This window comes from Fundulus heteroclitus, chromosome 16, assembly GCF_011125445.2.
Source record: "Fundulus heteroclitus isolate FHET01 chromosome 16, MU-UCD_Fhet_4.1, whole genome shotgun sequence".
NCBI lineage: Eukaryota > Metazoa > Chordata > Actinopteri > Cyprinodontiformes > Fundulidae > Fundulus > Fundulus heteroclitus.
The window spans coordinates 426,669-451,805 of NC_046376.1; the positions used below are offsets into that span (position 1 = coordinate 426,669).

The 25,137-nt window shown below is 44.6% G+C and overlaps 1 protein-coding gene across 4 annotated transcripts; it reads right to left on the reverse strand.

Annotated features, from left to right (window-relative positions):
- Positions 1-4,528: 4,528 nt before the first annotated feature.
- On the reverse strand, positions 4,529-13,994 carry LOC118566353. 4 transcript variants are annotated; one of them, XM_036148151.1, is made up of 6 exons: positions 12,935-13,994; positions 12,711-12,745; positions 11,899-11,964; positions 6,229-6,294; positions 6,055-6,114; positions 4,529-5,946 (listed from the first exon to the last, which is right to left on the reverse strand). In XM_036148151.1, exons 1-6 carry the CDS (start codon positions 13,677-13,679, stop codon positions 5,704-5,706), a joined length of 1,215 nt encoding a protein of 404 aa, XP_036004044.1. In that variant the 5' UTR covers positions 13,680-13,994; the 3' UTR covers positions 4,529-5,703. The 4 variants fall into 4 exon arrangements, 3 of the variants coding, with proteins under 3 accessions (XP_036004044.1, XP_036004045.1, XP_036004046.1); XM_036148152.1 differs by having other exon boundaries at positions 12,711-13,994; XM_036148153.1 differs by lacking the exons at positions 12,711-12,745; positions 12,935-13,994 and adding an exon at positions 12,160-12,180.
- Between the last annotated feature and the right edge of the window lie 11,143 nt (positions 13,995-25,137).

A 25,137-nucleotide genomic window follows, 5' to 3' on the forward strand; every position in this document is an offset into this window, starting at 1 on the left:
CCCGGCAAATCGCACCCAGATAACAGGTGTAATGATATACCGGTAAAAATGTGTAATAATTTCACACTTAAGTCGCTCCGGAGTATAAGTCGTACCCCCGGCCAAACTATGGAAAAAACTGCGACTTATAGTCCGGAAAATACGGTAATAAAATTATAATGTGCGTGTATATGCACCTTAATTTATTCAGAATATACCCAGTCTGACATACGCTGTTATCAAATTCCCCCCAAAAAACAGAAGTAGTACGTCCGTCTTTGCTAAACTACAAAAATAGTAAACAAAACATTATTATACGTTTTTGTTTGTGTTGTCCAAGAACGGACTTTCATGATGTTCTAATTACGGTGAAAACATCACTGAGTAAGCGACAATTTTGAGCTCTTTTATTTATTGAACATAAAGGTTGCATCGGGAACCGCAACAGTTTTACTTCCCGACGTACCGAAATACATCACGTTTAAGTTGATCGCACATCCACAATACGGTCAGTTTGCAACATTCATAATAACCTTAGCCTGCCAAGAATTCTTATGCTTGCTGATCGGATGATCAATCAGCATAAACCACCCCTCTCATTTGGTAGACAATATCATTCCGACTGAGCTTAATCCGATTATCATTTTTTATTTGGCTTGTTTATATGACGCTTTTTTATTCCGATCGGCCGTTTATTCCCATTACTGTTGTACATGTAAACGTAGCTAATGACATCTGTATGCCCCACATACCAGACAATGGCACTGTCGAACAGGGGTATAAAAATGTCATGATGACTAGTGTTGGAACCAAACCTATGTATTCCCCACATGCCAGGGAATGGCATCCACTGAGTCTCATTCCATGACATTTGGGCCTTACATATGTCTGGATAAAGTACTGGAACACAATAAAATATCTTTGCCCCATGTGCCGGGCTATGGCACAAAACACCCACCCAGACCCATTGTCTGGTTCCAACATTAGAACCCTTGAAAACTACTCCCCACATGCTGGGACATGGCAAAAATTTCCCACCCAGATTCCATGCCTGGCCTTTGGGGTGTACATACATCTGAGCCACAATAACATTTGTACACCCCACATGCCAGTCAATAGCATGAGTCACCCACCCAGGCTCAATGTCTGTTATGAGGGGTGTACAAATATATTGATAGAATATTGGGTAACAATAACATCTGTCTGCCCACACATACCAGACAAGAACACAAAACATTTGCTCAGGCTCATTGTTTGGCACATAGCACATATAGATGTCTGGTTCTAGCATTACTAACCATGACAACTGTAAGTCCTAAATGCCAGACAACAGCTTGAAATACCTACCGAGGCTCATTCGCTAGCATGTGGGCATAAAGATATCATGGTGGCAAATGGAGAAACCAGACATCTGTAAGCACCACATGTCTGGCAAGAACATTGAATGCTCACCCTGGCTCATTGCCTGCCATGTGGGGCATACAGATCTTTGGTCCTAGCATAAAAAACACGATAACAGTAAGCTCCACATATCAGGCAATGGCACAAAACACCAACTCAGACTCATTACTTAGTATGTGGGGTATACAGATATTGGGGTGGTCAATGGAAGAACCCCACATCTGTATGCCCCACATGCGCTGCATACACACTAAATTCCAAACCGTTCTCACTACCATGATACCAGAAAGCTCCACATATCAGGCAATAGCAGAAAACACCAACCTAGAGTCATTCCCTAGTATGTGGGGAATACAGATATCTTGGTGGTCAATGGAGGAACCCCACATCTGTATGCCCCACATGTGCTGAACAGACACTAAATTCCAAACCATTCTCACTACCTGGCATGTATGGCTTACAGACATCTGATACTAAAATTGATCTCCATGACAGCTGTATGCCCCACACACCAAGCAAAGGTAAGAAAGGCCTTTCAGGCTTCTTGCTTCATATATGAGATGTACAGATGTCTGATTCCACTATTAGTGTCATGATTTATTGGTGTTTATATTTTAATTTTCTTTGTGTCTTGACTGTGATCATTTTCTTCTTAGGTTCTGCCTAATCTAGTTCTTTTATCTGTTTGTTGTGGTTATTAAAGTGTTGCCAAATTAGTTCCTTTCCTTTTTTCTATTTATTGTGTGGTGTATTGCTTTAGTAGATTCTTTTGTGTTTTATTTGTAGTCATTTTACATTTATATTGTTTCTTGTTAAATGTCTGTTTGACAACGGATCTAGTTTGGAGTGCTGTGTGGCACATGTTTTAATGAAAAGACGGAGCGGGCAAGGAGCGTAGTCAGTGTGAAGCTGGCTTAAGTCTCAGCTAATTCAAATCTCACCTGACTGCTCTCCATTCTCTCACTGAATAGCCCTTGCAGTTTGCCTGTCATATATCTTCAGACTATATATGCTTAGCAGTTTGTTTTACTACCCACTCAATGCTACTGTAATAATAGCCGTTTCAACATGGTTCTGTCCAGTCCTTTGTAAAAGCTCTGTTCTCCTTGCAGCAGAATCATGACATAAGAATCCAGTCAAAACTCGGATCAAGTAGACATGGGCTTCAAGAGGTTTAAGATCAGTATGGGTAGTTACTGCATGAGCGACTCCTCAAAGGCCCCAGTTCACCATTTAAAGACTAGATGTGGCAAACACTATAAGAGCTGTGTGGAGGAATGTGATGCTTTTGTTCCCACAGCCAAGAATTTGTCCAGGTCTTCTGTCAATGCTTCCAAGGGTATGGCTAATGTCTCTGCTTTCGGGGATCCAGCTGACACTTCCTGCTTGCCTGCTGCTGCTTCATCCTCATATCTCAAAAGAAGCGACGCCATAAGACCTTCAAGCCCATTCAGGATAATCAAGGGGGTTGGACGGTTCCTTTCTGGATGTGCATAGCAACAAAGCTGTCCATGTTGTGCTCTGTTCTGTGGTTTCCATAAGAGCATATTGATCTACTACATGAGAGCCCAAGACCCTACTTCATACCACCTGACAGCCCAAGACTAAACTCATCACAACCCCAGAGTCCCCTCCTGACCGCCAAAGAGTCTCCTCATTGTCACGTCAGTCTGCTCAATGTCACTCCAGGGTCCACTCGTTGTCTCCTCAGAGCCCAAAACCCCAGACTGTTGTGTCTTCAGATGCAGTGTGTGGGGTATGTATGTTTCCCCTCTTTAGGCAGGGTGTGACAGGTGCTGCAGGCTGACAGATGCAACTTGTCGAGAGCCAATCAGGAACTGAATAAAGAGGAGCAGTTCCTCTCAAGAAATGGCAAATCCAAGCCTTGGCTCTACGGAATATCCCCCCCCTCCCGACTGTTGTCTTCCAATCCTCGCTTCCAGGTCATTGTTGTCCTCCTCCGTGATTACCTGTGATCACAATCCCTGTGCAAGGTACTCCATCGCCAGCCTGTCCACCCTCAAACGTTCAGCAGCAAGGAAGAACATTGCAACTACACAGCTGCCACCAACTTCTGCTTCCAGACATACCTACCTCTTTCTTGAGTTTCATGTTTACGAGACGTTTGGTGGTGTCTGAGATGGATAGACACCACCTATCCATCTCTGTCTGAGATGGATAGGTGGTGTCTATCCATCTCAGACAGAGAGGGAGATAGTGACTTCAGGTTCTGGTAGGTTATTGTCCGTGTGTGTTTGGCGGGGCGAGTGTGGATGCTAGTGTCCAAAGTAATTGGCAGATGGTCAGAAATTGTGAGGTCAGTAAGTCACAAATTATTAATGGCAACATGGAGACTTGAGCAAACCAGGTTCCATATGTGTCCATGTGTATGAGTGGGTGAATTGACATGCTGTGTGAGCTGGAGATAGTTTAAGGTAAGATGTTAAAGAAAATTCAACCAGGACAGAGATGGGGCAGAGTGAGAGGTCACTGTGATGTATTACAGTGATGCCTCCTACTCTTCGTTCCAAACGGGGGTTATCAAAACTAGAGTATCCAGGTATCCAGTATCTTTATCACCGCCATCAACGGCTCCAGATCTGTCACTACCATTAGTACCTCATGTTAAATCTTCATCTTCATCCCAGCCTTCTTTTCCTGATCCCAGTTCTCCAAAGGTTTCAGAACAAGCTGCTTTGTGTTATTCATCTCAATTCTCTGACATGGTTGTCCAGGTGAACCTACCTCTGCCGTCATTGCCAGAGCTCCATGGAGACACAAACTGGCTTCCTGCTCTCCAGGGCTGCGTCAGTGGATCTCCAGGCCTCGACATTGCTCTCCAGAGCTCCACCTTGGTCTCAGGTCTCCAGAGCTACCTCGTGGGTACCAGCGGTTCGGCCACTGTTGACCAGAATTCCTCTCTGCTCCACACTCCAACCTGTGGTTATATAATCCAAAGTCCAGCTACAAGTTCTAGCTTCTGGTCCCAGGTTCCAGTCTCCATAGTCCAGCCCAGGTTCCAGTCTTCATAGTCCTGCCCAGGTTCCAGTCTCCATAGTCCAGCCCAGGTTCCAGTCTTCATAGTCCTGCCCAGGTTCCAGTCTTCATAGTCCTGCCCAGGTTCCAGTCTCCATAGTCCTGCCCAGGTTCCAGTCTCCATAGTCCAGCCCAGGTTCCAGTCTTCATAGTCCTGCCCAGGTTCCAGTCTCCATAGTCCTGCCTAGGGTCCAGTCTTCATAGTCCAGCCTAGGGTCCAGTCTTCATAGTCCAGTCCTGGTTCCAGTCTTCATAGTCCAGCCCAGGTTCCAGTCTCCATAGTCCTGCCCAGGTTCCAGTCTCCATAGTCCTGCCTAGGGTCCAGTCTCCATAGTCCAGCCCAGGTTCCAGTCACTAGACTCTTAATGTGTTTGAGTTTGTGTGTGTGTGGTGGGGGTAATATCATCATCTGTACACCTCACATGTCCACCAATGGTAACAGAAAAACTCCCAAACAGCCTAAATACGTAGCATGAGGGGCTTACAGATGTCTGGTTCCATCATTGTTCACCAGGACATCTGAATGCTCCATCAGCTAGGTTAATGCATCTCTACAACCCACCTTCACATGAACCTACAACACAAACCCTATCCAACTCCATCAAGTGCTGGTGATGCTATCTAAGGAGCCTGCGAGACAGACTCTGTGTTCACTGACCTTCACCTGCTGCTCCGACTGACTGCTGGACGCTCCGGTAGCTGCCTGTGACACCACTGCTTCACTCACCGTGCCACCACTCATGCTCTCTGGTGGCCCTTTCTGACGTAGCGGCCTCCTGGAGTCACCATTTTTGACACCCATCGTTCATCTATCTGCCTGTGGATGAAATAATGTCCGATTCAGACCATGACTATTGGGTGCTGACTTGGTGAAGACTGGGTGAAAAGATTTGTCAGTGAATGTAGCTGTGTTGATTGTTTCCAAAGTTGTTGGAAACCTGCCCGGTTTAACCGGACCACTTCAGGTGGCCCTCAGGACTTTTTAAAGGGCTTGGAGAGGGCTTTGCCGACAAAAGAGAAAACCCTTTTGAGGATGGGTTTCTCTGCTGTCTTCAGTATTTTCTCTTTACAAAGAGAAGGTGTTGCCTTCTCTACGTTTGCATTCCGTTTATCTAGCAAGATAAAGCGGTCGGCCTGTGACCAGCCAGTCTTTCCAGAGACCGCTCTCAAGATGTCAAGTGTCTGCTCCTCAGACACTGATTGTTTCAGCCCTGCGACATCCGTCTCCTCCTCACTGGGTTCCTCTTTAACAGCCAACGACTGCTGCGGTTCAACTCTCTTGTATCGTCACTGACTGTACTTTTGAAGGAACGTTTTGATCTTCACTCCAACTCCTTTGTTCTGCGGTTTTGCTGTGATTACTGGAACAGCTCTGTCATTCAACCCTTGATTTTTACAGGGTTCAGTGATATCCTCTGAGATATCTTGGGTCTGTAAACATTGTTGAGAGATGATCTTTTTGATCTCTTTGACCTCTGATGGTTCCTCAGTGATGGATGTGTTCATCATCTTCAGCTCTGACTTCTTATCCTTACAGATAAAATAATTTACATTCATCATTTCAGAAATTTCCTCATATATAAATTTATCCACCCTCTAAAGATCTGATTTGTTCTTTTTAAAGATAAATTAATTTACCTTGCTCACTCCTAAAACCTCCTCAGAGATGAATCTGTCCACCATCTTCAGCTCTGACTCCTTTTCCTTAGAGATAAAATAATTTACCTTCATCATTGCAGAAATCTTATCAGATATAAATATATCCACCATCTAAACATCTGAGTCTTTAGTTTTAAAGATAAAATAATTTACCTTGTTCATCTCTGAAAGCTCCTCAGGGATGAATTTTTCCACTATTTTCAACCCCGACTCCCTTTCCTTAGAGATAAAATAATTTATCTTAACACTGTCATGGTTGAGTTTTGGTTTGGCTTTGTTTTTCTGTTATTTTCATTTTTTCATCTCTTTTGGGTTAGGTTTGACTTTATTTATTGTTAGTTTTCAGTCATCAGTTATTTTCTGTCATTTTTCACTTCACCCCCTCAGCAGTCAGTCACACCTGTTATCATTTACCAGTCAATTAGCCAGATCCTTGTTCCACCTGTGAAGTGCTCTATTTAAACCTCCCTCTTCCTTCAGTTCAGCACTGGGCCGTCATCATTCCACACCTCTCCATGCCAGTCCCCGTTTTGCCTTGGAAGATTTGTTTTGCTCCTGTTGTTAAGGTTAGTCCTGTCAGTCACTCTAAAGACTGTTTGTTCACTGTTTGTTCCTGGAGAGGTTCTGCTCTGTGTCATGGTGTCTCCAGAGAACTGCTAACTGGACTAGCCATCCTGGAAAGGCTCTGCTCTGTGCCCTGGTGTCTCTCAAGTTCTGCTAACCTGACTAGCCGCACTGGAGAAGCTCAGCTCTGTGCCCTGGTGTCTCTCAAGTTCTGCTAACCTGACTAGCCGCCCTGGTGAAGCTCAGCTCTGTGCCCTGGTGTCTCCAATGAACGGCTAACCTGAGTGCTATGAGGCCTGCTAGCCGTGCAGCACCTTGCAAGTGTGGACTCTCTGTCTCCGGGCCGTCAGCTCCTGCCATCACATTCATCCCTGACCTTCTGCAGTCCTGAACCTCCGGTCTTCATCATTCACCACCCAGCATACTTCCTTCAATAAAGACTCAAACTTTTAGTCCCGTGTGTGCGTCCTGAGTTCATCAGTAAACAAAACCTTGACAGTACGGCCCAGTCAAAGGGTGAACTCAGGCGCCATGCGGGGCTTACCTGCAGGAGTTGACGACCCGGACATCCTCGCATATGTGGAGATGTGCAAACGCCAGATGAGGGAGAGGTATGCCAAGATGGCTTCTGCCCGGGACCCTGCGCCACCGATCCGGGTCGACTCCACTTCCCCCGTGGTTCACGTGGGCGTTGTTACAGCTACCCCGGAGAGAAGCCGCTCAGCCTCTCGTCGTCTCGGTCATCACCTCCATGACTCGCAGCTGGCCCCTCGAGTGAGGCTCATCATTCCACCTAGCAGAGCCCCACGCATCAAGGAGAGCCAGCTGTGGGAGTTCTACTACGGTGACCGAGACGACCTTCTGCCCTGCTGGCCAGCTGCCACCCCCGAGATTGCCCCAGATTCCTCATCTGTCCCCTCCCGGCGAAGACAGCAGAACCACCGGCGCGGAGGGTCCGTCAAGGCTAAAGAGGAGGATCCGCCTCCAACCTCGGCGTCCGCTGAGGCCTGTAGCCCGGCGCCGCTCTCTGAAGCCTGTAGCCCGGCGCCGCTCTCTGAAGCCTGTAGCCCGGCGCCGCTCTCTGAAGCCTGTAGCCCGGCGCCGCTCTCTGAAGCCTGTAGCCCGGCGCCGCTTTCTGAAGCCTGTTGCCCGTCACTGCCTGAAGTAGCCGAGGAGAGGGTTCCGCCTCCACCAGTAAGCTCCGCTCTGCCGGCCGCTGAAGGATCTGCTCTGCCGACCACTGAAGGCTCCGCTCTGCCGGCCGCCAAGAAAATAGATCCACCGGCCGACGAGGATGAGCCCAAGGTCTCCGAGGGAGCCGCTTTGCCTCAGCCCGAGGGAGCCGCTTTGCCTCAGCCCGAGGGAGCCGCTTTGCCTCAGCCCGAGGGAGCCGCTTTGCCTCAGCCCGAGGGAGCCGCTTTGCCTCAGCCCGAGGGAGCCGCTTTGCCTCAGCCCGAGGGAGCCGCTTTGCCTCAGCCCGAGGGAGCCGCTTTGCCTCAGCCCGAGGGAGCCGCTTTGCCTCAGCCCGAGGGAGCCGCTTTGCCTCAGCCCGAGGGAGCCGCTTTGCCTCAGCCCGAGGGAGCCGCTTTGCCTCAGCCCGAGGGAGCCGCTTTGCCTCCGCCCAAGTTCCGTGAGGAGGTCCAGGAGGACCTGCCTCCGTCCAAGCCTCGTGAGGAGGTCCAGGAGGACCTGCCTCCGTCCAAGCCTCGTGAGGAGGTCCAGGAGGACCCGCCTCTGGCCTCGGTTTCCGCCAAGACCTGTAGCTTGGCACCGCCTCCGACTGATCTGTTCGGCCAAAGCCGCAGATTGCGGACTGCGAGCCGCTCGACTCTGCCTCGTCGGGGCCGTCCACCACGGCGCCCGCCTCTGACTTCTCTGTTCGGCCAGAGCCGCAGACTGCGGACTTCGAGCCATTTGACTTTGCCTCGTCGGGGCCGTCCACCACGGCGCCCGCCTCTGAGTTTCCTGTTCGGCCGGAGCCGCAGACTGCGGACTTCGAGCCGCTCGACTCTGCCTCGTCGGGGCCGCCCACCACGGCGGCCGCCTCTGACTTTTTTGTTCGGCCAGAGCCGCCGACCGCGGTCTCCGGGCCGCTTGACTTTGCCTCGTCGGGGCCGCCCTCCTCGAGGGTTTAGTAGGGCGATGCTGCTCCGCCGCCTGCCTCGTCCAGGACGACCTCCACGAAGACTTTTTCTTTTTTGCTAAGCAGCCGTTTTTGCCTGAGCCCTTAAGGCCAGTGCCTTGTTATTTTTTGGGCTCGATTTCAGTTTTGATTTACTTAGGATTTTTGGGGTTTTAGAGTTATTTAGGGGGTTCTTTGTTTTCCTTAGAGTACTTGAGTTTCTATTTTCTTTTGTTTTTCCACCTCTGTTCTGGTGTTCCAGGTTTGCCTTTAGTCTTCCGGTTTTTGCTTTGGTTATTTGTTTGCTTTAGAATCCTAGTTTTTTGCCTTGTTCTCTCAGTTTTTGTTTTTGTTCTAGCTTTAGTTGTCTAGTGTTACATTAGTTTACCCATTCCTGCCCTAGTTTCTTTGTTTTGGTTTTGCATTAGTTTTATAGTTTTTCTTGAATGTCTTGATCTTTTTCCTAGTTTTTTGTTTTATTTTGATTTTCTAGTTTTTTGCTTCGGTTTTTCTTTTGTTATCCCTACCCTAGTTCTTCTGGTTTTGTTCTATAGGTTAGTTCATGCCTGGTTTTCTAGTTTTGGTTTAGATCTGTAGTTTCCCAGCGCTCTTTAGGTCCCAGCGCTTCTTAGTTTTGTTTTGGCCCCCTAGCTCTTAGTCCCCTGGCGTGTTTGACGCTCTCCATTCTCCGGAATTTAGACGCCCTTAGTTCCTGGTATTTTTGTTTCCTGGCGTGTTAGGACGCCCTCTGACCCCTGTAGATTTCGTGTTTTTCTGGCGTGTTAGAACGCCCTTTGTCTCCTGGCGTATTAGGATGCCCTTTGTTCCTGGTTCCCTGGTGTTTAGATTTCTAGCGTTTAGATTTAGTGTTCCCGACGTGCTTAGACGCCCTCTGTTTTCGGTTCCCCGGCGTGTTAGGACGCCCTCTGTTTTCGGTTCCCCGGCGTGTTAGGACGCCCTCTGTTTTCGGTTCCCCGGCGTGTTGGGACGCCCTTTGTTCTCGGTTCCCCGGCGTGTTGGGACGCCCTTTGTTCTCGGTTCCCCGGCGTGTTGGGACGCCCTCTGTTCTCGGTTCCCCGGCGTGTAAGTACGCCCTCCGTTCTTGTTCCTAGGCGTTTTAGATGTTCCTGCTTCCCTCATATCCCGACGTTCTCTTCCCCAGCCCCGGCGTTTTCCTCACGCCCCGGCGGGTTTCCCTTTGGCGCTAAGTACGCCCGTTCCTTCCCTTTGGCGCTAAGTACGCCTGTTTCTTCCCTCTGGCGTTGTCGTACGCCTGTTTCTTCCCTCTGGCGTTGTCGTACGCCTGTTTCTTCCCTCTGGCGTTGTCGTACGCCTGTTTCTTCCCTCTGGCGTTGTCGTACGCCTGTTTCTTCCCTCTGGCGTTGTCGTACGCCTGTTTCTTCCCTCTGGCGTTGTCGTACGCCTGTTCTTCCCTCTGGCGTTGTCGTACGCCTGTTTCTTCCCTCTGGCGTTGTCGTACGCCTGTTTCTTCCCTCTGGCGTTGTCGTACGCCTGTTCTGCCTTGTGGCGATGTTCGCCTGTCATGCCCGTTTTTGCCTGGTGGCGATGTTCGCCTGTCAACGTCGGTTAAACGCCTTTTGTTTTGCCTACCAGCATCTGTTAGACATCCTTTTTAGTTCGCCCTAGTGGGTAGTTTTGGTTTGATTTTAGCCCACCATCCTACTTTCCCTCCACCCACCCAGGATAGATCAGCTTGGTTATGACTCTTGCCCGCCATCCTGCCTTCCCTCCACCCACTCAGGTTAGATCAGCTTAGTTATGACTCTTGCCCGCCATCCTGCCGTCCCTCCACCCACCCTGGTTCGGTCACTTTGTAGTTTGTTTTGTTTGATAGGCCGTCCGGAGTCCGGCCTTGAGGGGGGGGGTAATGTCATGGTTGAGTTTTGGTTTGGCTTTGTTTTTCTGTTATTTTCATTTTTTCATCTCTTTTGGGTTAGGTTTGACTTTATTTATTGTTAGTTTTCAGTCATCAGTTATTTTCTGTCATTTTTCACTTCACCTCCTCAGCAGTCAGTCACACCTGTTATCATTTACCAGTCAATTAGCCAGATCCTTGTTCCACCTGTGAAGTGCTCTATTTAAACCTCCCTCTTCCTTCAGTTCAGCACTGGGCCGTCATCATTCCACACCTCTCCATGCCAGTCCCCGTTTTGCCTTGGAAGATTTGTTTTGCTCCTGTTGTTAAGGTTAGTCCTGTCAGTCACTCTAAAGACTGTTTGTTCACTGTTTGTTCCTGGAGAGGTTCTGCTCTGTGTCCTGGTGTCTCCAGAGAACTGCTAACTGGACTAGCCATCCTGGAAAGGCTCTGCTCTGTGCCCTGGTGTCTCTCAAGTTCTGCTAACCTGACTAGCCGCACTGGAGAAGCTCAGCTCTGTGCCCTGGTGTCTCCAATGAACGGCTAACCTGAGTGCTATGAGGCCTGCTAGCCGTGCAGCACCTTGCAAGTGTGGACTCTCTGTCTCCGGGCCGTCAGCTCCTGCCATCACATTCATCCCTGACCTTCTGCAGTCCTGAACCTCCGGTCTTCATCATTCACCACCCAGCATACTTCCTTCAATAAAGACTCAAACTTTTAGTCCCGTGTGTGCGTCCTGAGTTCATCAGTAAACAAAACCTTGACAAACACACACAAACTCAAACACATTAAGAGCAGATCATAGACACCCTTATTGAGTCTATTAAAAGAAAACAAATAAAAAGTACTCCCCCTTATGTACGCCCTCCCCAAAAGCGTACATAAAAAGGCTGATTTTAGCAAGCCCCAATTTAGTATAATTGAGATATTCAACCTATTGTTTGATAAAATCTCTGTCTGCATATTTTATAAAACAGGAATACACTGGAATATATATTTTTAGAAAGCAAAGTCCACATGCAAACAAAACATTTGAATATCTTACTATCAACTACATATATTGATTGGGTAGAAAACTTTATATCAGTACTTTGTTCAAACAGAGCAATAAATATTATGTCTATCATCATCATCTGGGTTGGTTGCTGTTATTTATAGTTCGTCTTGTTCCAATGCATGCAGTTTTTATATGAAACTGTGGACTAGTTAAAACACCCTATTGCTCAACTGACTCCTTCTTCTTAAAGATAAAATAATTCACCTTGTTCATCGCTGAAAGCTCCTCAGAAATGAATTCGTCCACCATCTTCAGCTCCAACTCCTTTTCCTTAGACATAAAATAATTGACCTTCATCATTTCACAAATCTCAGCAGATGTAAATCAATCCACCATCTAAAGATCTGATTTCTTTTCTTTAGAGATAAAATAATTTACCTTCATCATTGCAGAAATCTTATCAGATATAAATTTATCCACCATCTAAACATCTGAGTCTTTTGTTTTAAAGATAAAATAATTTACCTTGTTCATCGCTGAAAGCTCTTCAGAAATAAATTCGTCCACCATCTTCAGCTCTGACTCCTTTTCCTTAGACATAAAATAATTTACCTTAGGTGTTGTTCAAAATCCTAGATATTTTCACAAGTGTACAAACATACTCTTTTTTTTCAGACGCCCTCCCCAAAAGCGTACATAAAAAGGCTGATTTTAGCAAGCCCCAATTTAGTATAATTGAGATATTCAACCTGTTGTTTGATAAAATCTCTGTCTGCATATTTTATAAAACAGGAATACACTGGAATATATATTTTTAGAAAGCAAAGTCCACATGCAAACAAAACATTTGAATATCTTACTATCAACTACATATATTGATTGGGTAGAAAACTTTCTATCAGTACTTTGTTCAAACAGAGCGATAAATATTATGTCTATCATCATCATCTGGGTTGGTTGCTGTTATTTATAGTTCGTCTTGTTCCAATGCATGCAGTGTTTATTTAAAACTGTGGACTAGTTAAAACATCCTATTGCTCAACTGATTCCTTCTTTTTAGAGATAAAATAATTCACCTTGTTCATCGCTGAAAGCTCTTCAGAAATGAATTCGTCCACCAGCTTCAGCTCCAACTCCTTTTCCTTAGACGGAAAATAATTTACCTTCATCATTTCACAAATCTCGGCAGATGTAAATCAATCCACCATCTAAAGATCTGATTTATTTTCTTTAGAGATAAAATAATTCACCTTGTTCATCGCTGAAAGCTCCTCAGAAATGAATTCATCCACCAGCTTCAGATCTGATTCCTTGTCCTCAGGAATAAAATCCCTCTCCTCGTTGATCTCTGCTTCTGCCTCCTCGAGTTCTGGTTCCTCTGGGATCACCGGTAACATCTCAAACCACAAATGGTGGTACCTACGGAGGGACCCCCGAGATCTCTGAGTGGGTTTTTCCTCCACAGTCTGGGAATCACCCCGATCAAAACCGATGGGCTGAAGCTCTTCTGTCTGCTGGCTATTGAGGGCATCTAGCTGATCTTCAGCAACATTTTGCTTCCTCTGCTGATGTTGTATACACCTCTCAGCTAACAGTTCCTCTATTAGTATCTCTGCATGTGGAAGCATTATATCCAGTCTGTCCATCTCAGAGACATAAAAAGCTAATTGATCATCCATGGGGCCGAGGACATAGCTCACTTTTTCTTTGACAAGTTTGACTAATTGCTTGTTGAAGGTGTCAAAGCTCTTGGGTTGAGTGGTTGGACGCATGTTAAGGAAGTCTAGAAACGATGTTAGTACTGACTTGCCCACAACGGTTTCCACATCCCCAGATGTGAAGCGTGCTTTGTAGATGAAGGCGGTACATAGATTGGCAACATCCAACACCAGCTCCTTTAGCTTAGATAAGGTGTCATCATTGGGTTCTCCTACGGCCAAATCCACGGTCTGCTCCATTGAGATGGACGAAAAGAAATCTTCCATCAATGGTATCATAAAGTCTGCTGGGACTTCTGGAGCCCCTGAACTGGTGGAGTCGTTCATAGCTTCTTCGTTTGCACGGGTTCGTAAAGCAAACGCTGGGATTGTCAATCCCAGCGTTTGCTCTGGGATTGACAATCAGTCAATCAGTCAATTGTAAAGCTAAATCAATCGTAAAACTGAATCAAATGTAAAAATCGTAAAAATTGTAAAAATCGTAGAAATTTTTAAAATTTTAAAAATCGTAAATCACAAACTATCGCAATGTATCGCTAACTAACTCGTTTTCTCTCACCAAAAACACGTCTGTCTCTCACAAAGAAAGTGCCAGAAGGAGAGAATAATTCCGTTACACGGTCTTCTAAGGCAGAGAAGCTCCTGTGATGTCATCACCATCACAGGAGCTGCTGTGATGCAGAAGTTCCACTCAGGAATGCACATCAGCTTAGCAACCGTTGCTAGGTACGTCCCCAGCCTTCCAGTGTGCACCACAGGAAAATACTGTCTTAATTTAAAGGAGGGAAAGTTAAAGTGTTTCAGTGTTTTAGTGACAGGTGCGCCCCCTGCAGCTCAGAGGGTGAGAAGGACCCCTCCCCTCAATAAACGTCTTCATGTTTTAGAAAAGATTTAACTGCGTGATAGAGAAACAGCCGGTCACACAGCTGGATGGAAGTTAGCTACAAACAAGGTCTATTTTAAAAAAAATTAACTGTTTTGGTTAATCAGAATTTTGATATTTAAGAGAACAGCTGGTTGAGTTGGACATCAATCCTTGTTGAACATAAAGTGCAACCAGCAAAGAAGTCTATGTATTAAACAGTCTGACCGGTACTTAACACTATGGTGAGATTCCTGAAAGTTTCTGGTAAAAAAGTATAATTATATAAACTCTAAAACAAACAATAAAACAGGATCATCTCACTGCTGCAGCAATCTACCCTTCCACGTGAGGCAAACCCAGTTTAAACAAGTTACTGACACCTAAAGGAAGCGTCTGATCCATTAATTGTTACCTAGCCAAAAGTTGCAGACCTCTGGATTTGGAAATAGCGTTTTTTAAAATGGTGATTATATTTAAAATGTGATTAATTGTGCAGCCCTACTGGCTATGATACAAAAGATTGGGAACCCTCTCTGAGAGCTTCCAGCTGGATTTGCATCATGATGAGAAAATGATCTTGTCCTTAGATCCATATGATAGAAATAAGTTAGGGCCATAAAATTTGATCAATTTAAACTTAGTTCAGTAAAAGTCAAATAATTTATTTCTGAAGTAGCTCAACAAATTAAAATGTCCTTCAGATCCACACATTAATTCACATTCCTGCAGCAGGTCCATTTCTACTTGTAGACAGAAAAAGTGTTGCAAATACTGACGCCAGTAGAGCATAGTAGTACTAGTTAGTGTAAAAGTCAGCCTGCCTGTTTTATATTCAACATACAGCTCTGGGTCGTTTAAATATGCAGTATTAATAATCACAGGTAATCACAAATGTAACATTAATTTGTTATGTTCTCCTATTGCAGCTGAGTTTGTTCTGAAATTAGCAGAAAATGAAAATGAGGTTTTAGCTGGCTCTTAGAGCGCAGCTGTAGAAATAAACAAGTGTTTGGTTGTTAAAGAGTTGTTGTTCCGAGGAACAGAGGATGATAACCTAACTAATCTGTGACCAAGAGGAAAGCTGCTGCAGAGATCAGCTGATCAGAGAGCTCACAGGAACGATTAATGTCCCCCAGCATGTTGTTTCTGCTGTGTGATAAAATCCATCACTAATCATCCGGTCACAGACAGATATCTGAATCTGATCTCATGAAAAGGGAAATGTAGGAACCACTATCTAATAAAAACTTGCATTATGACCCGTTTTAACTTCTAATCTGTTTTTTTTTTCTTGACTATTTCATTCATTAAGTCCACCTCACCAAACCTGCCACTATGGACCTTAAAACATAAAACTGGTTTGCGCGCCCGCAGCACCAGTATTCTGCACAGATGCTGCCGCTGATTGTCTGCAAAGTGTCTCCTCTCTGCAGCCGCGCTTTTATCAGGAAGTTCTTTTCCTCCTTCAGTCAGAGAGCGGCTGTGATTGGTGGAGAAGAAACAGGTTTTCATCCTGATGCTGCAGTCAGAGCAGAGCAGAGCTGCTCCTCCAACTCAACAAAGACATTCCTGTCATCATTCATGCTATCAGAGCAAATTAAGAACGGATAACACAACAAAATAGCTGCAGAACACCTCTTTATTCATCCATCAACTGTTTCCTTCAATAATCTCCAGGTGAGAATTAGTGGAGTAAAAAAAAAGCCAATGAAAAAGAACCCTGTGGTGCATCATTTCTCTATCTAGTTTCTTTTTTACCTTTGTTTTTGGTGAATTTACCCCAAAGCTTTGCAGAAGGGGTTATATTAAAGCACAACAATATCAACTCTCCTTAAATTCTTGCAGCTTTTAAGCATAAACTAAACAGAGCTGAACCCAAGGCTTCAAAGAGAAAATAAAGTCAAATAAATGCTAATATTTATTTTTCATTATGAATAAACATAATCCCTTTTATCAATGTATTCAAAAGTATTTTACTGAAACATGAATGATTGCTGCTATCTGGTGGCGGTTTATTGAATCGCAGGGCCAGTCTTTTCTGATTCATCAGTTCATGTTCATTTATTCTAAGATCTGTTTTCAGATTACTTTTAGCAGTCGGTTGGAATTAAGTCATTGGTGTCATCCATCACAATTCTGCAGAAATCTCCTAAGTCAAAGTGAATTACTTTGGACAGGAGCTTTTGTCTGTAGAACTTATCACTCTGGTAGCTTGTCCTAGACAATTGTTCTAAGAGGAACTTAGCTCGCCACGATGGGCATTGTATTCTGAGCTATCTGTAGAGGTAACCCTGAGGAAGAGATTGCTGCCAAACTCATGACCTTATGCCCTCCCTCCGTCACTCCTCCTTCAGTCTGAGGGATTGCTGCCAGCTCACTGACTGAAAGCAACTGCCTAAGTTTCTTTAGATATAAAACCTTTTAATTCAATTCAATTGTATTTATATAGCGCCAATTCATGAAACATGTCATCTCAAGGCACTTCACAAAGTCAAGTTCAATCATATTATACAGATTAGTCAAAAATGTCCTATATAAGGGAACCAGTTGATTGCATCAAAGTCCCGACAAGCAGCATTCACTCCTTGAGAAGCGTAGAGCCACAGGAAGAGTCATCTGCATTGTACATGGCTTTGCTGCAATCCCTCATTCTGAGCAAGCATGAAGCGACAGTGGAAAGAAAAAACACCCATTAACGGGAAAGAAAAACCTCCGGCAGAACCGGGCTCGGTATGAACGGTCATCTGCCTCGACCGACTGGGGTTACAGAAGACAGAACAGAGACACAACAAGAGAGACAAAAAAGCACAGAAGCACACATTGATCTAGTAATCTGTTCTACATTAGATGGTAGTAGCGGGTGAGCCGTCTTCTCTGGATGATGTCACAGTTAACAGAACGCCAGACCAGGTGTACCTACTATGAAGAGAAAAGAGAGAGAACAGAAAGTTAAGGCAGAAATGACAACACATAATGCATAATTGAAGAACAGTAGAACTCTATAGAGTGAGAAAATTAGATCCTGATATCCTCCAGCAGCCTACGCCTATAGCAGTAAAACTATAAAGGCAGCTCAGGGTAACATGAGCCAGTCTAGTTATAAGTTTTGTCAAAAAGGAAAGTTTTAAGATTAGTCTTAAAAGTAGACGGGGTGTCTGCCTCACGGACCAAAACTGGGAGTTGGTTCCACAGGAGAGGAGCCTGATAGCTAAAGGATCTGCCTCCCATTCTACTTTTAGAGACTCTAGGAACCACCAGCAGACCTGCAGTCTGAGAGCGAAGTGCTCTGTTAGGAACATACGGGGTAATCAGAGCTCTGATATATGATGGAGCTTGATTATTAAGGGCTTTATACGTTAGAAGAAGAATTTTAAATTCTATTCTTGATTTAACAGGAAGCCAATGAAGGGAAGCTAAAATTGGAGAAATATGATCCCTCTTGTTGATTTTCATCAGAACTCTTGCTGCAGCATTTTGGATCAGCTGAAGGCTTTGAACTGCATTTTGTGGACTTCCTGATAGTAAAGAATTACAATAGTCCAGCCTTGAAGTAAAAAATGCATGGACCAGTTTTTCAGCATCACTCCTGGACAGAATGTTTCTAATTTTGGAGATATTCCTGAGGTGAAAAAAGGAAACTCTGGAAACCTGTTTAATATGGGATTTAAATGACATGTCTTGGTCGAAAACAACACCAAGAGTTTTTACTTTATTACCAGAGGCCAAGTTAATGCTATCCAGATTACTTAATCTGGATGGCAATCAATCACTTGATTGATTAAGAAGTTTATTTTTTGAGGACTCTGGTCCAAAGATTACAACTTCTGTCTTGTCAGAATTTAAATGCAGGAAATTTAAAGTCATCCAGCTTTTGATGTCATCAAGACATGACTGCAGTCGAAGTAACTGATTGGATTCATCAGGATTTATGGATAAATATAGCTGAGTGTCATCAGCATAACAGTGGAAATTAATCCCATGCTGCCTGATAATTTTGCCAATCGGAAGCATATATATAGTAAAGAGAATTGGTCCAAGGACTGAACCCTGTGGTCACAAAAGGTGACCTTTGAAGAAGATTTATTATTAACATTAACAAACTGGAATCTGTCCGACAGATAAGATTTAAACCAGCCTAATGCTTTTCCCTTAATCCCTACAGTATGTTCAAGTCTTTGTAGGAGAATATTGTGATCAACTGTATCAAATGCAGCACTGAGATCTAACAGGACAAATGGTAAATGGACTGAACTTATATATGTCAAGAACGAGAGACCGAGGACCCAGTATTCAGGCCGGACAAGCAGATGAGTGAAAAAAAAACAGGTTGTAATAAGCAGAACTTATTAGAACAGGAACAGGCAGTCTCAAAGGTCATACGGGGAATCCAAAAGTCGGCACACGAGAAGGCAATCCAAAAAACAGGCAGGAATCACACACAGGGGTGATGGCAGACTTGGACAAACCTTAGGTGGATCCAAAGGCTCTAAACACAACTAAGGTTTGTCAACAAAGGAAAGCATTCAAAAAAACCGGGACAGGAAAAAATCCAACAAGAACACAGGCTGGCTCAGAAAACACAAAAAGGGCAATTGGGTTAAGTCTACAGGCTTACTAACAACATGCTGGACAGAAACTCACCAAAAGCTCAATAACCAAAATAGTCCAAAACTGATAAATGGTAAGACCAAATCAAAAAACAGGAGAATCGGGGTCAGGCTGGCTCAGAACTCCAAAGGCTAATTGGGTCAACGTGTGTGGCCAGATTAGCCTTTGGATCCACCTAAGGTTTGTCCAAGTCTGCCATCACCCCTGTGTGTGATTCCTGCCTGTTTTTTGGATTGCCTTCTCGTGTGCCGACTTTTGGATTCCCTGTATGACCTTTGAGACTGCCTGTTCCTGTTCTAATAAGTTCTGCTTATTAAAACCTGTTTTTTTTTCACTCATCTGCTTGTCCAGCCTGAATACTGGGTCCTCTGTCTCTCGTTCTTGACAGAATGATCTGGCCAAACATGGACCCATCGGCCGACAAACAGTGGCGGTCTGTTGTGAAGAATTTGATTTCTCAGTTGGAGTCAGGCGTGCGGGAGTTGCTTTTCCGCCTAGGTTGCCAGGTCCCCTCTGAAGCCTCTAGGCCGGGGCCTCCTGAAGCCTGTAGCCCGGGGCCTCCTGAAGCCTGTAGGCCGGGGCCTCCTCAAGCCTGTAGGCCGGGGCCTCCTGAAGCCTGTAGCCCGGGGCCTCCTGAAGCCTGTAGCCCGGGGCCTCCTGAAGCCTGTAGCCAGGCCCCGTCTGAACCTGAAGCCTGTAGCCCGGGGCCTGCATCCCCTGAACTCTGTAGCCAGGCGCCTCTTCTAGCTCGTAGTCCGGCACCAGGTTATGCTCTCTCTCTCTCCAGGCGTCGGGTCCGGTTCCGACGCCGGCCTCCGAAAGACCTGCTTGCTTCGTCGACTCCGCCCTCGAAGGGCCCTGCTTGCTTCGTCGACTCTGCCCCCGAAGGGCCCTGCTTGCTTCGTCGACTCTGCCCTCGAAGGGCCCTGCTTGCTTCGTCGACTCCGCCCCCGAAGGGCCCTGCTTGCTTCATCGACTCCGCCCCCGAAGGGCCCTGTTTGCTTCGTCGACTCTGCCCCCGAAGGGCCCTGCTTGCTTCGTCGACTCTGCCCTCGAAGGGCCCTGCTTGCTTCGTCGACTCCGCCCCCGAAGGGCCCTGCTTGCTTCATCGACTCCGCCCCCGAAGGGCCCTGTTTGCTTCGTCGACTCCGCCCTCGAAGGGCCCTGCTCTGTAGCCAGGCACCGGACATACCGACACGCCAGGGCCATTTCTTTGGGACTCCCTCCGGACTTATTGGGGTCTGTCCATTGGACGCCCAAATAGACCGAGATCAAAAACAACCCAAACCCTGTTTGGGTTGTTTTTGTTTGGATTTTGGTTTGGATTCTTGTTTAGACAGTTTTTTTTTTTTTTGACTCTGACCCTCCGTCCTGTACCTCCCTCCACCCGCCCGGTCTGGTTTGTTTTTTGATTCTGATTTTATTTTTTTTTTCTTTAGGGTGTCTGGAATCCGCCCTTGAGGGAGGGGCTCTGTCATGATTTGGGTTTTTATTATTTGAGCTATGTTCTGTTTTTGGCTAGATGCCCATTTAAGTTCTGTCTGATCGTTTTTTCGTTAATAAATTTCCTTTAAACATCATCTGCTTGTTCGGCCTGAATACTGGGTCCCCCTGTCTCTGGATCGTGACAATATAGCGCTTTTCCAGTCATGCTGACCACCAAAGCGCTGTATACTATAGCCACATTCACCCAGTCGCTCTCACTAACGCGCACACATTTATACACAGAGACACAGCTCGGTATGCAACTTGGGGTTAAGTGCCTTGCCCAAGTGCACATCAACATGTGGCAAGGGGAAGCTGGAATCGAACCCACAACCTTTTTGTGCATTTTTGCTCTGTGTCTCTATTTTGCTTCATGATGGGCTGGCTACCTGTCCAGGTTCCACACCTCCTCTCGCACAATGACTGCTGGAAATAGGCAACTTCTCCTGTAACATTTCATCCTTCTTTGCAAAACGTTTTTAATTTCAGACTCCTTGGTCCTCCTTTATGCTCTGTTCTCTTGTTTTTTTTTTTTAGGGTTTTTTTTTTTGGGTGACCTTTCTGGTACCTGAGCACACTGAAAACCAAGTTAAACCAATCACAGTTGCTCCTCAGATGTAACCAGCTTTCTCATTGGTTAAGCAGCCACGCTTGGATCAGAACACGACGGCTACCGTAGGAGGTACTGCGCATACGCCAAAATTGTTCTTGGTGTGCCAGAAGGGTCATTCAAAAGCTGAATGGAGATGGTTAAGTAAAAAGAAAATGCAATTACAAAAATGATTTGAAAAAGCAAGGTGAGAAAGGAAATGGAAACAGGAATGATCTATTTTTTAATGTTTGATAAGGGAAGGTATTTATAATCAGATTTATAAATTGGGGTTTAGAAACAGAAATTTAAAATGTATTTTCTAAATTGCAGTATTTAAATTACAATTCCGATTTAACAATTGTATTCAACATGTGCAATTACGAAATGAAAATGGATTTCTAATTGTATGATTTAAATGTTAAATTTAAAATGGTTGTATTTGGTTTATCAGTGACTCTCCTGTTCCTCCATACTATGGTAGATATAGCAAACTAAAACTTAAAGTTGACATTTTGAGGAGGTAATGATGCTCAAATCCTTTAAATAGCTAAATAATATTACTATTTGTTTTATAAACTGAGAAACGTACAAACATATAAAGAAATAGTACGTGTGTAACACACAATGGGTGCAGGTTTTTGACTGCTACTTTAAAAGCATGTAAACTGATGAAGAAATAACTGACCCTATCGGTAGGTCGACATATTTTAAACACAAATCCACGACTGGCAGTGAGAACTTGAGGATGGCTTTTGCACAATTTGCCATTTTTTAACAATTTGTCAAAAACGATTAACTTGCAGGATGACGTATCAAAGAAATCTGCCTAAAACTTTACTTAAGTAGAGATTAAAACATGATGCACACTTGAACCAAACAGAGAAATTTGAATGATCTGTTTGATTTAAAAAAAAAAGCAAAAGCACAAAAGATGAGAAGAAAGACAGTATGTCCACCAGATGGAGTTGTAGTTCAATAAACAGCTCTTCAATCTTTATTTGGGTTTATTCTTCTTGTTTTTGAGCAATGTGAGAAGATTTATATTCTTAAATAGAGAGCAAAATGTTTGTTGGTGGGAGGCGGTATCACATTGAGACAGAAACAACCTGAGAGCATTAAATGAATGCATGTAATTGTCTGTTGGTAACATAAAAACATAATTATTGAACTATAAACTACTGAGGACCACCTGCTAATTATTGCAAAGCCTTTGACTCGTGATCTGCAGAATTATTTACTGTATTAATTCTTGTTAAGCTACATTTTGATCATCAGGATCAGAATAAGCCTGTTATAATAATATTAAGCACAGGGTTGAAGTAGGTGTCTGCTGCTGGATCTGCATGATGGCTGCTGGTTTTATCACCTTTAAAACAATCCAGGGCGACTGGAGTTTATTTTTCGTACTGAAGTGACTGCATATGTTTAGAATTTTGGCAGATCTGTTTGCACAGATCCTGGATTCAAACTTTGTTTCACAGTTTTCTAGAACAAAAAACAACCTTTTGCTTTGACGTGTCGACTGTTTTAACATGTTTTTCGAGCATCTTTAGGATTTGGGAATTTTTCTGTTCACTCCTCCCCTCTCTTGGGTTTGTGTTTGCAGTTTTCGCCCCACATTTTGTCATTTCTGTCTGGACAGCTCCTGGCATAAGGACAAACTGAAACAGGAGCCAGCGGTGAAGTCAGACGGTCATACATCCATCCTTCTGAATGTTTTTTTTTCCTAACAGTGGTGAATTACCGTCTCAGTTTAAAGACTGGCTACTAGACCATCACATACTGATGTAGATGATGCGTTTGGTAAAGAGGCCTAAACTTCCACTATGTTCAAGGTGATATATAAAATCTACGGTGCTGATTTTTATGTAATTTTCTATAATAATTACATTTAGGTGGTTTTTGAAGATTATTTTACATTCAGCGCAAATCCAGTTATTCACATGGCACCAATTTACAACACATTAGCTCAAGGCACTTCACAAAGTACATTTAATCAACTCATCCAGTTTGGTTAAAACTTTTATATCTATTAAATTCAATTCAATTTTATTATATAGCGCCAATTCATGAAATATGTCATCTCGAGACACTTTACAAAGTCAAATTCAATCATATACAGATTGGTCAAAAATGTCCTATATAAGGGAACCAGTTGATTGCTTCAAAGTCCCGACAAGCAGCATTCACTCCTGGAGAAGTGTAGAGCCACAGGAAGAGTCGTCTGCATTGTTGATGGCTTTGCAGCAATCCCTCATACTGAGCATGCATGAAGCAACAGCTCCTAAAGCCATCTGCTGGGTTATCTAAAGAAACCAGCAGATGGCATGAAGTCATTGACTTAATGCAAGGCAGCAATTCCTCACACTGAGCATGCATATAGTGACAGTGGAGAGGAAAACATCCCTTTAACAGGAAGAAACCTCCAGCAGAACTAGAAACAGGCTCAGTGTGAACATCCATCTGCCACGACCGGTTGGTGTTTTGAGAAGATAAGAGCATACACACAAAAAGAGCACAGAATCACTGACCCAGCAGTACTTTCTATGTTAGAGCATTTGTGCATTAGTGCGTTCACAAACTAACAAGGATCTGTCTTGTCCTGCTCCCACCTCAAACGCTCCGAGACCAAACAGAAATGGTTCAGCCCAGTCGGGTTGCTGTATTACGGTTTAAGACAGGACATGCAGCTGTGATGAAAGCAGGAGCTGCCGAACCCACAGCTGAACCAAAATACACATGGCAGCACAGGAGGACACAGGCGTAGCTGCTGCTATCTCATCTGTTTGGTTAGAACCCACGATTGTCATGAGTTTAATTTTCCAAATAAGACTTACTTGACTATTTGTGGTTTCTCATGGTGGCCACGCTGTCTAGTGTAAAGCACGATGAGGTAGTGACCTTAGCAAGAACATCAGTTTGTGAAGGGGTAGAAATTCAATTCCTGCCCTCTGTTGTGTTTCAGTGATACTGAGGTTCTTTAAAGTTGTTTCAGAATTGTCTAAAAATGATCAGCTATAATTATTTTTGCAGTTTATGTCCATTCTGTGGTTTAAATGCAGCTGTACAGATGTCTCAATGTGCTTGCAGACTCTAACCAGCTGCTCTTCCTGTTAGGTTGGCTCCTCTCAACAAAACAATGTACGATCAGCTGAAACGACAGAACATGCTCCTATCGCTGGATCAGCTCCATCATTGTTTTGTACCTGGTGAAGAACGGCAAGCATTAGCAAGTGATAAGATGTGACAGGGGTTGCGTTTGGAGTTTACATGAGTCCTGATGGCTGCATTGAGTAACTGCCTTGCATAATTGTGAAAAAATGCAGGATGCACATCACTGCCCTTGCGTACCCAGCGGATCAAAAGTGATGCTGCTCCAACTACTGTTGTGCCCATGTGCCGGCCAGTAGAAGAAATCGCCTCATGTACAAACAAAAACACAACCCTTATCTAACACTTGGTGCAATAAGTCTGTCTCAAGGAGGCAAGAGGCGTTGTGTGAAGGTCTGCAGACTTTCACACAATTTTTTGACTCACTCATTAACCAGCAACTGCAAGATAACATCTCTCCCCTAATGATACCACCAGTGATACCAGTTCTCTCATATTTGTGGGCTTAGATGGTTTGGTGACTAATGACTATTTGGTTATTAAAGCATGAATCACCTTCAAAATGAAATTACAGCATTGCCTCTTGGTATTTCAGCAGTCATCCCTCCCCCTGACCCCCATTGAGTTCTCTGATTTTTATTGCATAATGATTGAGAGGCATGCACAAAATAACACACTAAAGCAGTTTTTCTTCTTTTTCAATTTGAGCCATTTTACCCTGGTGGGTGTAGAGGTCTGAAACACGCAACATCTGGAGCCGGCCTCGCAGACTCAACACGCTGCTGTGTATTAGTCAAGTCATTTCAGCAGCAAGGCGGTTCAAAGTGCTGCGCATCATGAAAGCATAAAAACATCATAAATGTATGGAAACGGACAGCATTTGTGAGACCAGTACCATCAACACACATCAAACATGCTGCTCAGTGTTTCTGTTATTAAGGCTGAAAGCAGCTCTAAACAGGAGGCTTTACTGTCTGGATTTAAAGGAACTCAGTGTTCCGGCTGATTTACAGTTTTCTGGAGTTTTGTTCCAGATTTGTGGAGCATAGGAGCTGAACACTGCTTCTCCATGTCTGGTTCTGGTTCTGGTTCTGCAAAGTAGAGCAGAACCAGAAGATCTGAGT

What these genes read in the sequence shown, in the direction of transcription:
- LOC118566353 (XM_036148151.1), bottom strand. Translation starts at nt 13,679, where the DNA reads ATGAACGACTCCACCAGTTCAGGGGCTCCAGAAGTCCCAGCAGACTTT. An exon ending in TGAGGACAAGGAATCAGATC is followed by an intron (nt 12,746 to 12,934) that starts TGAAGCTGGTGG and finishes AGCTGGTGGACG; the next exon opens with AATTCATTTCTGAAGAGCTT. An exon ending in AGCTTTCAGAGATGAACAAG is followed by an intron (nt 6,115 to 6,228) that starts GTAAATTATTTT and finishes TCTAAGGAAAAG; the next exon opens with GAGTCAGAGCTGAAGATGGT.